Here is an 18,454-nt window from a genome sequence, read left to right as displayed (position 1 = left end):
ATAATAATTCTCACACTAAAAAAGATACAAATTTAACCACCAAATCAAGTTTCCCAGTGCAGACCACAGTTTCAAAAGCAATGGATCAATATCTATAAAATCCTAAAAATATGTATGCTTCTTCAAGAAAGTGACAGTAACAGATATCCTTTTGTGGATTACAAAATATTTTTCTTATTCATCAACCATACTGGCTATTATGTAAAAGTCCATTAACTCTCCACAGAATTATAGACAGGCTTATCCAGTGGGTGCTATAGAAAAAATCATGCATAAATTCACCTTTGAGGTAACATGAAACAAATATGGGATAAATTTCACCTTCGTAGTTTTGAGAACAGTGAATGATAAGATGGAAGCTCTGGGGGTCTTGCAAGATCCTGTCTTAACTGCTGTTTCACTGCCTGTAGCTGCACAGTGGCACCATGATTTCCAGCATGGTCAGGCTGCCAACAGGTTCAAACTACTCCCCTCACAAAGAAGGAACAGGATAGTTCCTCTATCTTCCCAAAACCAATCAAAATCCCAATTCTATAAATATAACAAGTCAATGCTATTTATTTAAGCCTTTAAAAACCATACTATAAAATAGATCAATTCAGTAAGCACTTATTGAATATCCACTTAACAAAGTAGGGTATATATCAAAAAGAATTTCCCTTCTTGACTAAAATATTGGATATCTTCCTTTCTGTTCCACACCAAGTACGTGTAACTTTCTCATATGCATGGACTCTCATATACTGCTATGGACTAAATGTTTATCTCACCCCCCCTCCAAATTCCTATGTTGGAACCCTAGTCTCCAATGGGATGGTATTTGGAAATTATGCATCTGAGAAAAATTAGGCTCTAAGGGTGGAGCTCATGATGAGATTAGTGCTCTTCTGTGAAGAAACATGAAAAAGCTTCCTCTCTCTCCTCTCAATATATGAGGACATCACAGGAAGGCAACTGTTCACACACAGTCAGAAGTAGGAACCCTGACCTCAGACTTCCAGACTCCAGAACTGTGAGAAATACATGTTTATTATTTAAGCCACCCAGACTATGTTATTTTGTTACAGCAGCCAGAGCAGACTAAGAGACACACCAAGAGATTACAGCCATCTATTGTCTAAATTCAACCTACAATGAAAAGGAAATTGGCAGTCTCATCAAGGTCAAACTGAGTGCTGAGAGGAATAAATATTTACCAACTTTAAAAAAAAGAAATTGGCAGTCTCAACTTGGTATAGGCAAGTACCTTACAGTAAGATTTAGTTATATTTAAAAAACCATTTGGGTTAAAGAAGGGTTATAAGAAAAGACTATTAATTTAAATAAATCTTCCACTGACAGAATATGGGAAAGACATTTGAGGGTCTTCTTTCAACCCTAGCAAGTGAGAAAAAATAATGAAAAATATTAATACAACTAACAATTATCTACTTTACCACTACCTTCACAGCTGGCATTTCAACCAGTGCTGGTCACACTTCTCCCAAGTGCTCAGCTAAACAAAAAAGGGTGTGGGAAAACACAAACTAAGAATAGAGAGAGTTATTTTCATTTATAGAAATTTTCATTTTGAAGTCCAGGTACTTCAAAAGAGCTAGAATATGATAGATTTTTTTTAATTCTTTATGGAATAATGGAAAGAATGGTGTCCAATCAACTACAATAACTTCAAATTGAATGACACTTATTAATTTTTTTCTTAGTCTTTGGTAAAGATCAGTTTAACTATGAAATAGAAATTCTACAAGAACTAATTGGCATATGTTTATACAGCACGTTGCAAAGGCAATGGAGAAAGCAGGAAGTCATCCTTTATTCTTTCCTGTGCCTCCCCACATATATTCAACAAGTCCAATTAAGAAATAAACTAAATACTCCATTAACCCATCCCAGATGATATCACCATCACCTTTTTCCCTAGGCCAAGGATCTTCAGGGATTGGCCTATCTTTAAAATACAGCTTCCACTTGTTTTTGTAAACAACCTTTTATTGGAACACAGGTCCAAACATTGACATATTGTCTTAGTGTTGTCATATCACAATGGCAAAGTTAGTGAGTGTGATTGGCCCACAAAGTCTAAAATACAATCAGACACCACATAATGTTTTGATTACACTGCCTAGTGACTCCTTCCTTGGCTCTCTTAGTTATACAAGTACACTCTCATGATGTTGGCACAATGATAAAATTGCCTTATAGTCTATTTCCCAGAATGTATCCCCATAATTTTTTTTAAATTTTATTGGTGCATTATAGTTACACATAATATTCACTGTGACATACTCATACATGCATATCTCATATCCTTATTTATAAGCAACATATAACTTTATTTATTATCTGGCCTTGTACAGAAAAACTATACCAAACCTAGATTAACTAAGCTATTAAATAATCCTCTGCTCTCCCAGAACTTACTGAATTCATTCTACAAACTGCAGTCTCAGGGAAACTTAAGAACAAAAATCTGATCGTTCAATTCTTTGTACAGATAAATCCAAACTCCTTAAAGTGGCTTTCTGCTGATTTTTCCAGCTTCCTATCTTGCCACTAAACAATCTGACCTTTGTGCTCAAGTTATTTTATTTTAATCTCTCCAAATTCACATTGCTCTAATCTTCAGGAATTTGGCATGTAGCATTTCCCCAACTTGGCATACTATGCCTCCTCCCTTTCTCCTAACTCCAGATCATTGTTTCAGGTCTCTGCACAAATGCCATCTTTTCCAAGAAGACTTCCTTGACCCCACTGGCTGGGATTAGAAGTCCTAAACATTCTCCATCCTGAACTTCTCAGACTCTAATGCATAGTTATTTTCAAGCCACATCACAAGTACAAGGGCAGAGAGAGGCTCAGTGGTATTAACTATGGTACCCTTTTAACCAAGTAAAGCATTCCTAAATTTTTCTTCAAATAAATTTATGCTTTATATCATGTTCTGAAAATTAAAAGAATTTTATCTTTTGGGGGGGCAGGGGGTACTAAGGATTGAACTCAGGAGCACTCGACCACTGAACCACATCCCTAGCCCTAATTTGTATTTTATTTGGAGACTGGGTCTCACCGAGTTGCTTAGTGACTTGCTTTTGCTGAGGCTGGCTTTGAATTCGTGATCCTCCTGTCTCAGCCTCCAGAGCCATTGGGTTTACAAGCATGTAGCACTGTGCCCCGCACGAACTTTATCTTAGTGATTTATCAGAAGTAATCAGGCATACAGACTTAACCAATAGATAAACCATTTATAACCATTTATGAACAGAGTAAGTTTACATCAAAATCAGAAAACTACCAAAAGACAATCTCTTCTAAGCACAACTATTGTGTGCTTATTAGTATATTACCTAAGGAAACCCTGATTTTAGAGCTTAAGTATTATTAAAGATTATATTTAATGAACTTTTAATGAAAACTAAAAAAAAAAATGTATTCTCCCATTACCTGTTCTTCCCTCTCCTTTTCTTTGGTCTTACTTCTGTAGACTCTAGCAGAAGTAGCATCCTGGGATGGAATGGCAGAGATCTGATGCAGTGGCATGCTCATCCCAGCCTCTGATCCAGTTTCCTTCTTTATAGAAGAGAGTCTCCACTGGTAGAGTCATCTTGGGCCATGGACTTCAAGCTAAGAGGAGTGAAGAGAAACATAACTGAGCTAAAATACTTTTCTAAGAATGAGATTAGCATTTTATCTTTAATTTCATATTTTGACTTAAATAGATAATGATAAATGTTTCATCTTCAAAAATGACAGAAGTTAGCCAGATGTGGTGGAACACACCAGTGATCTCAGCAATTCAGGAAGCTGAGGCAAGAGGATTCAAATTCAAGGTCAGTCTCAGCAAGTCAGCAAGGCCCTAAGCAGCCTAGTGACAGCCTGTCTCAAAATAAAAAGGATTAGGGTTATGGTTCAATGGTTAAGCGCCCCTGGGTTCAATTCCTGGTATTCAAAAAAAAAGGAAAATGACTTTTTAGGAGGAAAATGGTAACATTTCTCTAAAATGGGAGTATGCTGAAGAGGCTGGTGGATCAGGTACATGTATAATCAAAGATTAATTCTCCATTGTCTACTTAGGTTTAAGCACTTTATTCATCTACTATATTTTTGAAGTTAAACTTTTTTCACAATCAAGCACTCATCCTGATATAAGCAGTTATGTTTCCTTAAAACTGCTGCTCTTGAGCATATACAATAGTAAGATTGGAGGTTAAGAAGTCTAATATAAATTCAAAATATCCATGATCCATGCTTAACCTTCTAAAAGTCTAGACTCACTAGACCAGTTGTTGGCAAACTTTTCCTATAATGGGCCACATAAATATTTCAGGTGTGTGGCTGAATCTGTTGCAGCTACTCAACTTGCCTTTTAGCATGGAAACCGCTTATATGTAAATGAAGGAGAATGGTGATGTGCTATGGTTTTTGATATTGTGTGTTCCTCAAAGGTTCATATGCTAGAAGCTTATTCCCCAATGTAATGGTATTTAGATGATGGGGTCTTAAGAGATGAGGTCTTTAAGAGAGATTAATGCTTTCCTGAGAGACCAAGTTAGGTTTCATTGTTTACTCAATAGCAGGTTGTTATAAAGAAGCTTTTACTGCTTCTGCCCACTCTCTTGCCATATTCACATCTCTCATATTCCCTACCTTCTTGCCCTTCTCCCCTTTCTTGTATTTTCACCATGTCATGTCATCCACCATATTATGAGACCCTCACCAGAAAGTAATGCCAATACCATGCTCTTGAACATCCAGATCTGGGAGTTAATAAATCTTTCCTTTATAAAGTATCTAGGTATTTTATTATAGCAACACAAAATGGACTAAGATTTATATTGTAATAAAACTTTACTTATAAAAACAAGTAGCAGGCTAGATTTGGTCCATGACCTATAGTTTACCAAGCACTGCTCTAAAGGATTTCTCACAGAAGATGGGGGTTATCATGAAGACCCCCAGGAAGATGACATTCCTGAGAACCAAGAAAATGCTGCCCTTAGGTAGAATAATTGTGTATGTTAGGCTGTCTTCAATAATTCCAGGCACTCATGCCTTTTTTCTGTTTTTTTTTTTTCCCTCCTACATGCCCCTGAAGTGGCTAGTAATTGAACTATGTTCTTTTTCATTCTCTCTTCTCAATGCCCCCAGTAAAATCTATCAAAATTCTATATACAATTAAATACAAATTATTCATAAGGCTTAAGGTAGCAATGTTTCTTGCTGTTTGAAACTTAACAAGGATATAAGCTTTAAACCAAAAGAATTAATCTCTAACTTGAGGGATTTCATTTATTAACCATATGCTTGGGATGAGGTAGTAGTAGTAGATAGGCAGGGAAGACAAACAACAAAACCTAACAACCCTAAGGCCACATTTGACAAGCAGACATTTATATCACCTTTCCCAAAATTCTGCTCTGTACAAAGGTATTTATGAGGCTGGTCTCACATTGACAGGTCACTATAGAAACAGAACAACAAAAGGACTCACAAAATGGACTCCTTTGCATAGCTAAAATCAATAAGCAACAGAAAGAAATAAGAAACTGGAAGGAACCAATGAATACAAGGAAATGATCTTTAAAAAAAATCTGATTTTAAAAATCAAATTTTATGCCAACCATGGCGGTACATGCTTGTAATTCCAGCTACAAAGAGGTTGAAGAAAGAGGATAGCAAGTTTGAAGCCATACTGGGCAATTTAGCAAAGACCCTATATCAAAATAAAATTTTAAAAGGGCCAGGAATATACCTCAGTGGTAAAGTGTCGGGAGCTGTCACACACGAACCAAGCACCCCTTAACCTTGAGTGATGAGAATATGGAGATGTGGCAAGCCAGCCATGGGCTGTGTGTGTGTGAACTATGAGCACTGAGCACACCAAGTGGACTGAACTGACATCCCTCTGTTTTGGGCTGGCCTTGCTTGGTCTTTTCGCTTGCTCTGCCATGATCCCCACACAGCTCATGAGATGGGCATGGCCTTCCTAGATGTCAGTCAACCTGCCGAGAGCAGACATCATAAATCTAAACTCAACTCCCTGAACCTGACCCCTTGCCTCATTTGAATGGCTTCTCCCCAATAAAAGAGTTCAGCATGTGCTCTCTCTTTCCAGACCTTTAAGTTCAGAGGAGCCATCACAGGATCCAAAGAAAAAGGTATTTCTCTGTCTCTCTGTGATTATTTTGTGCAGACCAGTTCACCTAGAATGACCTTAAGTGTTTAGTCATGGAACACAACAGTACAGCACCCGTGTAGCCTGTGTGAGGCCCTGGGAGTTTAATCTCCAGTATCTTAAAATAAATAAATAAATAAATAAACTTTTAATTTTAGAACAGGTAGATAATCTCTGATAACAAGTGTCACCTACTTAATTTTTTTAAAGTAGAGTAGATATACATAACCTACTCTTTTTTTGAAGTCGAGTAGATATGCATAACCTACTCTACTTCAAGCCTTGATGAAGCTAGTACAGATGAAGCACTGTATCCCACAAATGATCTGAATGTTTATATTTAAGCACATTATACAAGACAAGAGAAACTTATTTTTTGCTGATATGTCTTACATGCCAGCAGATCACAATAGTTAGTAGTGAATTGCTTTTTCATCAGTAATGCATTAAAATCCTTTGTCATGGATGATAAGCATTATCGCATCACTGATACATGCCCATGACAATCTCAGGGGACCATTTATGCCACAGAAACACAAATGCAAGAGGGTTTAAAATTATTTGCAGTTTTTAAGTACCTGCCTCTTTACAACCACTTAAGCTAGTCTTCTGATGTACACCCCCGCCTCCAGGAGATAGACCTGTAAGTTTACTTGAAACAATCCCTCTCCTGTGCCAGACGTATTGAAGGTAAGTCTAACTAAGTCTATAAACAAACTAAAAAACAGACCATACCACTTTCTAAAATTTTCAGTTGTGGAGGGACACAATGTCTGTGTGTGTCTGTCTGTCTGTCTGTCTCTCTCTCTCTCTCTCTATTTATTTTATATGGTGCTGAGGATCAAACCCAGTGCCTCACATGTGCTAGGCAAGGGCTCTACACTGAGCCACAACCCCAGCCCACCATGCCACTTTTTAATGTGAAGGTAATTATGAAAGCATAAAGCAGTTACTACACTATTTTCTTTGCAAAATCTCCAGATATCTATCAATTTATCTTTAAAAGCAATGGTTAAACCTCTATATTATACCTAACAATCAATTCCACTAATGCTAACTCAGAAAATATGGGACACCTGAAATGAGCATCCATATCTGTTAGAACTGAAATGCCAAGGCCAGTTCTTTGAGTCTGGGGATGGAAATCCTATGTTCATGGATCAGAAGACTTTATATTGTTAAAATGTTTACAGTTTGAATCTGGAATGTCTCCCAGAGGCTTGTGTGTTAAAGGATTGGCCCCAGCTGACAGCAATGTTGGGAGACAGTGGAACCTTTAAGAGGCACAGCCTAGTCAAAGGAAGCAGGTCAATGGGGGCATGCCTTTGAAGGGTGTGTTTTGTCCAAATCCCTTTCCTCCTTCTCTCCCCATCTTTATTTCTCTCCCTTTCACCTCTCTCCCTCCCCACATCTTTCCTGGTCACCATGAAATGAGCAGTTTTCTTCCACCACATTCTTCTGCCATAATGAAATGTCTTATTATAGGGCCAAAAGCCAAAAGGCCAAGAGATCATGGACTGAAGCCTCTGAAACTGTAAGCCAAAAGAAATCTCTCCTCTTTTTAAGTTTTTTATATCAAGTATTTTGCCAAAACAACAGAAAACTGACTAACACAGATGGCAATTCTCCCCAAATTGATCTAAAGATTCAAAGTAATACCTATCAAAATGTAAACTGACTTTTTTGCAGGAATTTGAAAAGCTAGTTCCAAAATTTATATAGAAATTCAAGGGACTCAAAATTGCTAAAATAACCTTGAAAAAGATGAACAAAATTGGAAGATTCACACTTCTCAAATTCAAAACTTAGTACAGTTATCAAGATCATGGTATTGAATAAGTATAGATAGATCAACAGAGATGGGTATGGTGGTACACAATATAATCCTAACGACTCAGGAGGCTGAGGCAGGAGGATTGCAAGTTCAAGACTAGCCTCAGCAAATTAATGAGGCCTTAAGGACTTAGCAAGACCCTGCCTCAAAATAAAGACATTTAAAAAAAGAGCTGGAGCTATCACTTAGTGGTAAGCAACCCCTGGTTCAATCCCCAGTACCAAAACAAAACAAAAGAATATATATATATAGATCAACAGAATAGAATATAGAGTCTAAGATTCATGTTATCTATGGTCATCTGATTTTCAACAAAGGCCATTCTATGGTGAAAGAATAATATTTTCAAGAGGATGGAGACAACTGAATAGCCACATGCAGAAGAATGAATGTGTATCCCTTCCTAAAATAAAGAAAAAATAGACAAACTACACATCACCAAAAAAAAAAAAAAAAAAAAAGTGCTTTTAAAGACATCATCAAGAAAGGGAAGAGCCCAGTCCAGTAGCACACACCTACAATCCCAGTTACTGAGAAGGCTGAAATAGGAAGATATCAAATTTAAGGCCAGCCTGGCTAATTAAATGATACCCTGTCTCAAAATTTTAACAAAAGTGTCAGGGTAGGACTAAGGGTGGATATAGTGACAAAGCACCAAGTTCAATCCCCAGTACTGAACAACAACAACAACAAAAAAAAAAGTGAAAAGATTTCTGGATGTGTGTGCATACCACAATCCCAGCTATTTGGGAGGCTAAGGCCGGAGGATCACAAGTTCAAGGCCAGCTTTCAAAAAACATTTTTAAATAAAGGACCAGAGACAGCTCAGTTCAGCAATAAGTGCTTGCCCAGCATGTGCAAAACCCCTAGGTTCAATCCCTAGTACCACCAAAAAAAAAAAAAAAAAATCCACAGAATAGAAGGAAGTTTTTGTAAGTCCTGTATCTAGTAAGTGATTTGTATTCAGAATATGTTTAAAAAAAAAAACAAAACTCTCTTACAATTAAATTTAAACCCAATGAAAAACAATTACTCAAAATCTTTGGTCATCAAAAGAAATGTAACACAAACCATGAAATATCATTTTAATTATGTCTCTAACTAAAGACACTGCTGATAGAAATATATGCAGCTGCTTTGGAATACAGTCTGATCCTTTCTCAAAATGTTAAACATGTCACCACATGACCCACCAATTCCACTCCTAGGGCATACATACTCAAAAGAAATAAAAACATTTGCCCCATTTATGAAAACTGCCCAAAAACTTGTTTTTGTATTCTCCATTCAGTAGACTCATTCAATAATAAAAAGAAATAAAGTACTGACACATGCAAATGGATGAACTTTGAAAAAATGTCATTTTAAGTGAAAGAATTTAGTCACAAAAAAACACACAATATGATGACATTTGTATGAATGTACAAAGTAGATAAATCCACAGAGACAAAAAGTAGACTGCTGATTCACAAGGACTGGGGTAGAAATAGGCAAATAGTAGGGGGAAATGGCTAAAAGGGTTTCCTTTTTAAACCAATGAAAATGTCCTAAAAATGACAACAGTGATGGTTATATAGCTCTTGGATACACTAAAAGTCATAAGATTATAAACTTTAAATCAGCAAATTGTAATGGGCATAAACTATATCTCAATAAAATTATTTTTAAAAGAATGTGGAAACAATTAAAGTGGTCTAAGAGAAATTTTTATTTTCCCTTTGTTCATTCCCTAATAATGTATCTAGATGACACGGAAATGCCAATTGCTTCCCCATCTCCCACCCTTCCACTTTTAAGAACGGCAACAGAAAGAGTACAAAATCAGCAAGCAGAAACTAATGCTCAAGTCCTAGCACTAAACTGTGAGAGGTTAGGCAAACTGACCAATTTCTAAATTCTTACTTCCTGTCTGTAAAAGACAAGGGTAATAACCTCAATTCAATTCAAAGGATTGCTGTGAAGATCAAATAAGATTGTGGCCATGTGCACAAATTAAGAGTTCTCTTTAGCACATGTACCAATAAGGTTTTCCAGGTATTTGCAGTAATTTTCTCTCTCTGCATCACAAAGGTCTATCTAATTGCTTTGTCTTAAACAGTGCTATTTTCTCTTCCTCCTACGCTTCAGTGTAACACAAGATTTCCACAACTGGGACCTCAAATCTTTCTGACATTTATTTAGGACCTCTAGGCATCTTGACTCTGAGGGAAAGCAAGGATGACAAATCTATCGCTCTAAGGAGAAATGGATGGCCTGATAAAGAAGACAACCAGCAAGGGTTAACAACTGAACTTTCTGTTCTATGTGCTTTCCAGATAGTCAAAATGAAAGAAGATCTGCCCATTCCATTAACAACGTTGTAGACAAATACAGATGATGAAGGGGAGCCAGGAGAAGACAAAGATGCTATTGCAGACTCCCTGAGGAAAAAAATCACCCAAAAAGGGTCTGCCTTCCTCCCAGCACACTTGCTTGCAAGATGCCAGGTTCCGGCAGCACTCTGCTCTGTCCCCTAAGTCCTGGCTGAACGTTACAAGATATGTATGCACAAAAGAGCAGAGGGTAAAAGGGAGATACACAAAGATTCCCATACCTACAGGAAATCAAAGGTATGTTCAAAAATGGATCAGAAGTTACCATCCCATTCATAACACCTGAATATACACAAATAAAACTTGTTTTCCAGGAAAAATCTTCAGTTGTCAGTCATTTATGTCATTTGATGCTACAAACAAATGATAAAATCCAACCTCAATATGAAATTTCACAAAGTAGCAATGGAGAACCCCTAATAACTTTAAAAAAAATCTCAAACTAAAATTTAACAAACACAGCAAAACTCTTAGAGACATTCTAGCCAGGTGCTATGGCACAGGTCTATAATTCAGGCTATCTGGAAGTCTGAGACAGGAGGATCTCAAGGTTCAAGGCCAGCCTAGGCAACTTAGCAAGACTGTATCTCAAAACATAAAATAAGGGCTATGAGTGTAGTTCAACAGTAGAGCATGTACAAGGCCTAACATGTGGGTTTAATCCCCAAAACTTAGAGACATTCTAATTAAACTGAAAAGCAAAATAAGCACATTATCACTGAGGTTTATAAACATATGGTTTGAATTTTCTGCAAATATACAAACACTTAAAAATATCCCAGCAGCTTGGGAGGCTGAGACAGGAGGATGGCAAGTTAAAAGCCAGCCTCAGCAACTTAGCAAGACCCTGTCTCAAATTAAAAAAAGGATGTTGCTCCATGGTTAAGAGCCCCTGGGTTCAATCCCTGATACAAATAAATAAGTAAATGGCTTGGGAGTATAGCTCAGAGTGTTTGCCTAGCATCAGTAAGGCCCTAGGTCCAATCCCCAGCATGGGAAAAAATAGAGAATTTCATAGTACAGTGGAAAGGCTGAAGTCCAAAGAAATTTTATAAGAATTATTGGGACCAGTTAAAGTTATGAACATTTGTATAAAATCAGTAGGGTACTCCAATGCAAGGAAAAATACACATACGCACACATATATACACACATATATATGTGAGCATATATATATGTGTTTTATATGTGTATATGTTACTTAAAGTAGTAGAAGTAAATGATATAAAAATTAAGAATTAGCCAGGTATGGTGGCTTATGCCTATAATCCCAGCAGCTCAGAATCGAGAGGCAGAAGGAATCCAAGTTCAAAGTCAGCATCAGCAACTTAGCGAGGCCCTAAGCAACTCAGTAAGACCTTATCTCTAAATAAAATACAAATAAGGACCGGGGGTGTGGTTCAATGGTTGAGTGCCCCTGAGTTTAATCCCCAGTAGCAAAAAAACTAAAATAAGATAAAATAAAACTAAGAACTTTTCATGAAAAAAAAAATAATGATTTATAATATTTTTGAATACTATAATAAAGATGTGCTCTTTCTAAAACTGAAGCATGTTAAATGTAAAACCATCAAAATCAAAACAAGAATTTTGGTTATAAAATGGTACTAAAATTACGCATAAGAATAAGCTAATCAAGTAAAAAAATGTTGGGAAAAAGCAATAAGGAGATGAGTCCTATTAAATATTTAGAACAAAAAGGATGGTGGAATATGATGGACATCATTATCCAAAGTACATGTATGAAGACATAAATAGGTGTGAACATACTTTATATACAATCAGAGATAAGAGATATTAAAAATTGTGCTGTATATGTGTAATAAGAATTGTAATGCATTCCACTGTCATTTATTTTTTTTAAAAAAATCAATTAAAATTTTTTAAAAAGAACTTACAAAGGAAATGTGAAGAATATTTAAGTATTATAAGGCAATTATTATTACTAAACAACAAGAAACGGATACCAGACTACAAAGAGATCAGAAACTAATTGAATTGTACTGAAGAATATAATAGCCAACAGCCCAAAATTACAGGAAGGGACAAGTTTTCAATGGGGTTGGGATAACATATTATCAATATACTAAGCATTAGACTCATATAGTATGAAGCACATAAAAGTTAAATGGAGGGACTGGGGTTGTGTCTTAGTGGTAGAGTGCTCGCCTCGCACACTGGGTTCGATCCTCAGCACCACATAAAAATGAAATAAAGATGGTGTGTCCACCTACAACTAAAAAATAAATATTAAAAAAAAGTTAAATGGAGAGAGGAAAGAAAAAAAGAAAAAAGAAACATAGTAAACATTGATTGCAATCAGACATGGTGGCTTATATCTGTAATCCCAGCAACTCAGGAGCCTAAAGCAGGATGATGTCAAGTTTGAGGTCAGTCTAGGCAATTTAGCGAGATCACATCAACTTAGTGAGACCTTGTCTTAAAATAAGTTGTAAAGCACCCCTGTGTTCAATCCCCAGTAACAAAAAAAAAAAGTCAATTGCAAATGAATCTATTAAAGAACTAAGGAAAGAATGGCTAAGCCTTGAGTTAACATTTTTTTAAATCACCAAGGAAAAATGTTTGTAGATATGACGCTATGATTTTTATTGGTTGCTTTTAGTAATACGTAACAGTAGAATCCATTTTGACATAAAGGCATGGAATATATTTTGTTCTAATTCAATCCCCAGTATCTCCCTTAAGAAATAACAGCTGAATGAAAGACTGGAAAACTTGTGTAGTATAAAGGACAGAGATTAACATATTTGTATAGAATAAATTAATACAAATAAATTTCTAAAAAATGCTGAAACACTTGATAAATGCACAGGGCATACAAACAGCCACTTCACAAATAAGGACAAAGATAAAATGATAGTACATCATCTGGTTTACTATCATGAATAATAACAACTTAATAATCAAGGAAAGTCAACAGTTCATCAAATTAATTTTTTCCTTAACAAATTCCAACAAAAATATGGCAAATGTGTCACTGACAAATGTGTGTTGAGGCTGTGTTCTCAGCCTCTGATGGCATCATAAATTCAGAATACCCATCAAGGAAACTGTTAAGCAACAGGCTCAGTAATCATGGGGGAGTTTATGTTTGGTAAGCTTAGCCTAAGAAAACCTGCAAAAACCTACAAATCCCGAGATTTTCCATTTAAGTAACCAAATTGGGGCAAAGCTATGTGAACTATAGTTATTAGTACAACTGAGGGAATATTATATGGTCATTATAAGCAGTACAGAAGCACAGATGTGATAAGAACCAGGTGCTGAAAATTATACATGCATTATAACTAACAGCCATGTAAATATACATATAAGCAAAAATCCTAGGAGGTAAATCATGAAAATGCTAATAAGCAGCTTAATAAGACAGCAATATAAATAATTTTTATTTTTATTTTTCAGATATTTTGTAAAGATATGCTATTTTATAAAGTATGCTTTTTAAAGAGCTAAAATAAAAAGATGAAGTCATTCCACATAGGCTGGCAAGAGAACTGTTATGTTTTCAATGAATATATACAACCATAAAAAGGCTGATTTTCTGTGAGGAATGCATTTCTGATGGCATCACAGAAATTAAACTTAATTCCCTACTGAAAGAAAGTAGGAAAACATATTTTCAGAATACAGATGATTACCATCATCATAGGATTCATATTCTGCTCCTTTTCAATTTTTAGGATTTCCTCTAATATTTTTGTAGGGAACTATCCCTAAAAAATAGCTTGATAGCTGGGCATGGTGATGCATACCTGTAATCCCAGCAACTCAGGATGCTGAGACAGGAGAGCCTCGAGTTCAAGGCCAGACTCAGCAACTTAGACCCTGTCTCAAAATAAAAAAATAAAAAGGACTGGGAATGTAGCTCTGAGGTAGTATGTTCCTGGGTTTGATACCCAGTATCTAAACATCAAACAAACAAACAAACAAAAAACTCTGTGCATCATGGAAACAGTTTGTCTTTCTTCACAGAGCTATTACATCAAACTTTTGTTCAGAAAGTTACTGATCTTGGAGACTGAATTACTTCTTCTGCAAACAGTGAAACAAATTTATAATTATTTTCATATCATACTGTTTCTGGTTGGTATACTTTCCACAAAAACACAACTGCAGTGAAACAGCCTTTACACAACAACAAAAATGGAGTTCAAACATGAACTGCTAGCAAATGGGAATACAGCAATATGCCACAGTAGACAAGAAAGGCTAGTATTTGCCTGCTTTTCATAATCTGAGCTTTTGCCCAGCACGCAGAAGGCTACCTGCTGCTTATATGGCTCCTTTTTAGTACACATGTCTCTGGAGCTATGCTAGAACCCTTATCTGTGTCAGTAACCATCATCTAAAAGTACACAGAAAAGAATCATAAACAAGTACTATTAGTAAATGTATTTTTCTTCTTGTCATGGTTATAGCACAAATCTCTTGTTCCAAGGTAGTATAGAGGTTTTCTTTCCACAAGAGAAGAATATATTTTTTTCTCCTATCAGACTTCCTTGTATGGGAAGCCCACATGCCCAGGGTATGACCATGAGATCATGCATTTTCATTGTTTAAGCCATATTTACTATAAAGTTCCTTTCATCAGTTCTATAAACTTACCCACAGTCTGAAACCCTTTCATGAACTAGGCAAACTACAGTATATAATGCAATGGAAAGGTCTTCCCCAGCTCTGGGAATTTACCTGGGGATTCTGACCCTTCTCCTCACCTGGCTAACTCAGGGGCCTCACTCTGTCATATAGCTTCCTCTCCATATTTTCACCCTCTCCTCCTTGAAGTCCTCATTATATCAGTTCTCCAATGAAAACGCACAGAATAAGTACTTTATGTCACTAGATGATGATATAAATAAATGCAAAAATTCAATATCAATACAGAATTTTAAGTGCCTTATGCATCTCTCAACCTTTAAAAACAAAAATAAAAAATTCTTGCAATGCTACTATCCTCTTTCCATCTACAACCAAACTTCTTCAGGTGTCTATAATGGTCTTCACCTTCTCACCTTGCACAACTCAGTTCACCACAATCTAACTTTTGTGGCCCCATGTCACAGAAACTCTGCCAGGACTTTCTTATTGACTACTCAAACTCAGAAGAGCTCCAAAAGAAATGAACCCAAATAAAAACATACAACAACAGCAAAAAAAAAAAAAAAAAAAAAACGGGTGGAAACAAAAAAATAATAATTTTTAAAATCTCTAAGTCAATGAATATCCTCTTAAAGATACATACATACATAAAGATTACATACATTGCTCTAAGTGAAGTAAGCCAATCCCAAAAAACTAAATGCCAAATGTCCTCTGATATGAGGACACTGATTCATAATGGGGATGTTGCGGGGTGGGCATGGGAGGAATAGATTAACTTTAGATAGGGCAAAGGGGAGGGAGAGAAAGGGGGCGGTATGAGCATAGGTGTTGAGAGCCACAGCCAAAGGGGCCCCAGCAAACTTCCAGCTGCCAGCAAACTTCCAGCTGCTGGCTGATGATTGGCTCACAGCGGCCCCAGCAACATCTAGCTGATTGGCTCCTCGGCCCCAGCAACATCTAGCTGATTGGCTCCTCTGCGGTGATGCTCATTGGGCTGTTTCCCTGCCCTTTCAGACCACGGAGCTGCTCATTGGGGGACTTTTTTGGCTCCGCCCACGTGACCCAGCCAATCGGCCTCAAGAGCAGGAGGATTGTGGGAGGTGGAAAGAAGCTTGTGTGGGAGAGAGAGGCTTGTGGAAAGCCGGTGGTGGCAGTTGAGGCTCTGAGGGTTTTTCCTGAGAGGCTGTTTTGTTTGGCGTGTGTGGTTCTAAAAATAAAGTTAGTTTCTTTTGACAAGTGGCTCCTGATTGTGCCCAGCCAGAGGGTATGAGCATAGGAATGACAATGGAATGAAAGGGACATCATTACCCTGTATACATGTATGAAAACACAAATGGTGTGACTCTTCTTTGTGTTCAACCAGAGACATGAAAAATTGTACTCTCATTGTGTAATATGAATTGAACTGCATTCTGCTGCCATATATAACTAATTAGAATAAATAAAATAAATTTTTTTTAAAAAGATACATACATTGCTGGTGGATCTGCAAATTGGTGAAGCCAATATGGAAAGCAGTATGGAGATTCCTTGGAAAACCATAAATAGAACCACCATTTGACTCAATTATCCCACTCCTTGGTCTACACCAAAGAACTTAAAAAGAGCATACTACAGGGATATAGCCACATCAATGTTTATAGCAGCAAAATTCATAATAGCTTAACTGTGGAACCAACCTAGATGCCCTTCAATAGATGAATGGATAAAGAAAATGTAGTATATATACACAAGGAAATAATACTCAGTATTAAAACAGAATAAAATCATGGCATTTACAGGTAAATGGATAGAGTTGGAAAATATAATGCCAAGTAAAATAAGCCAATCCTAAAAAAACAAATGCCGAATGTTTTCTCTGATATAAGGATGCTGATTCATAATGGGAATGGGGGGGAGCATGGGAGGAATAGATGAACTCTAGATAGGGCAAAGAGGAGGGAGCATGGCGGGTAGGAAAGACAGTGGAATGAGATGGACATCATTACTCTCTGTACATGTATGAAGACATGAATGGTGTGACTCTACATTGTGTACAACCAGAAATATGAAAAATTGTGCTCTATATGTATAATATGAATTGAAATGCATTCTGCTGTCATATATAACAAATTAGAATAAATTTTTTAAAAGATACATAGATAAGAGCATCTATACAGCTAAAATATGAAAATCTATACAAAAGAGGAAAAACTAAGCACTCTAGAAATTAAAAATAATAAGCAAATTAAGTGTTCAATATAGGGTCAGAAAATGAAATCACAGAAGTTGTCAAGAAAGTAGCACAGAAAATAAATAAGAGAAAATGAGAGACAAAGAAAATTAGAAGGGTTTGTGAACATAAAACTATCTGAAAGTCAGTCCATGAATTTAACATTGATGTGACTGTTCACACACACACACACACACACACACACACACACACAAACACACACACAAATAACCCAATCAATAAATGGGCAAAGTAACTGAACAGACAATTCACAGAAGAAGAAATATGAATGGTCAAGTAATACATGAAAAAATGGTCAACACCTCTAGCAATTAGAGAAATACAAATTAAAACTACACTGAGATTTCATCTCACTACTGTCAGAATAGTAATTATCAAGAATACAACTAACAATAAATGTTAGAAAGTGGGGGAAAAGGGTACACTCATACATTACTGGAGGGACTGAAAATTGGTTCAAGCACTCTGGAAAGCAGTATGGAGATTCCTCAGAAAACCTGGAATGGAACCACCATATGACCCAGTATACCCACACCTTGGCATATATCCAAAAGATTTAAAATCAGCATACCACACTGACACAGCCACATCAATGTATTATAGCAGCTCCATTCACAATAGCTAAGCTATGAAACCAACCTAGGTGCCCTAACAATAAGAACTGATCTTTTATGAATCAGCCATAAAGAAGAATAATTTTATGAGATCTGCCAGCAAAAGGATGGATCTGGAGACTATCACACTGAGTGAAATAAACCAGTTCCAAAAAACCAAAGGTCAAATGTTTTCTCTTATAGGTGGAAGCTAATCCACAGTGAGGGGTGGAGGTAAAGTGAAGAACAAAAGCAGAGTAGATTAGACTATGGGGAATGGAGGGAAAGGAGGGGAAATAAGCAAAGGAAAGACAGTGGAATGAATTTGACATAGTTTTCCCATGTATACAAATGAAAACAACAGTGAATCCCACCACCATGTACATCCATAAGATTGGGACTCTAACTAGAATAAGATATATTCCATGCTTGTATAATTATATTAATATGGATTCTGCTATCATGTATAACTAAAAAGAACCAATAAAAAGTTTTAAAAAGACTGTGGAGGAGCAGAACAAAGTACAACTGTATATGTGTGTGTGTGTGTGTGTATTATATTTTTATTCCTTTATTTTATTTATTTATTTTATAGGGTGCTGAGTACTGAACTCAGTGTCTCACATA

At 36.4% G+C, this 18,454-nt stretch overlaps 1 protein-coding gene across 6 annotated transcripts in view; it reads right to left on the bottom strand.

Moving 5' to 3' along the window:
- The window catches only part of Marchf8 (membrane associated ring-CH-type finger 8), a 238,547-nt gene that overhangs the window by 73,509 nt on the left and 146,584 nt on the right, over positions 1–18,454 (bottom strand). For all 6 annotated transcript variants that reach the window (XM_058580018.1, XM_046446741.2, XM_046446744.2 and 3 more), the window contains exon 2: positions 3,442–3,621. In XM_058580018.1, the coding sequence (XP_058436001.1) occupies positions 3,442–3,543 (102 nt within the window). In that variant the 5' untranslated portion in view covers positions 3,544–3,621. The remainder of the gene's footprint in view (positions 1–3,441; positions 3,622–18,454) is intronic.

The sequence above is a fragment of the Marmota monax genome, unplaced genomic scaffold, assembly GCF_021218885.2.
Source record: "Marmota monax isolate L192 unplaced genomic scaffold, Marmota_monax_Labrador192_F-V1.1 WCK01_AAM20220418_F8-fsc00207, whole genome shotgun sequence".
Classification (NCBI taxonomy): Eukaryota; Metazoa; Chordata; class Mammalia; order Rodentia; family Sciuridae; genus Marmota; species Marmota monax.
The sequence above is the reverse complement of the archived record's forward strand: the minus strand, read 5'-3'. Positions and strand labels throughout refer to the sequence as shown.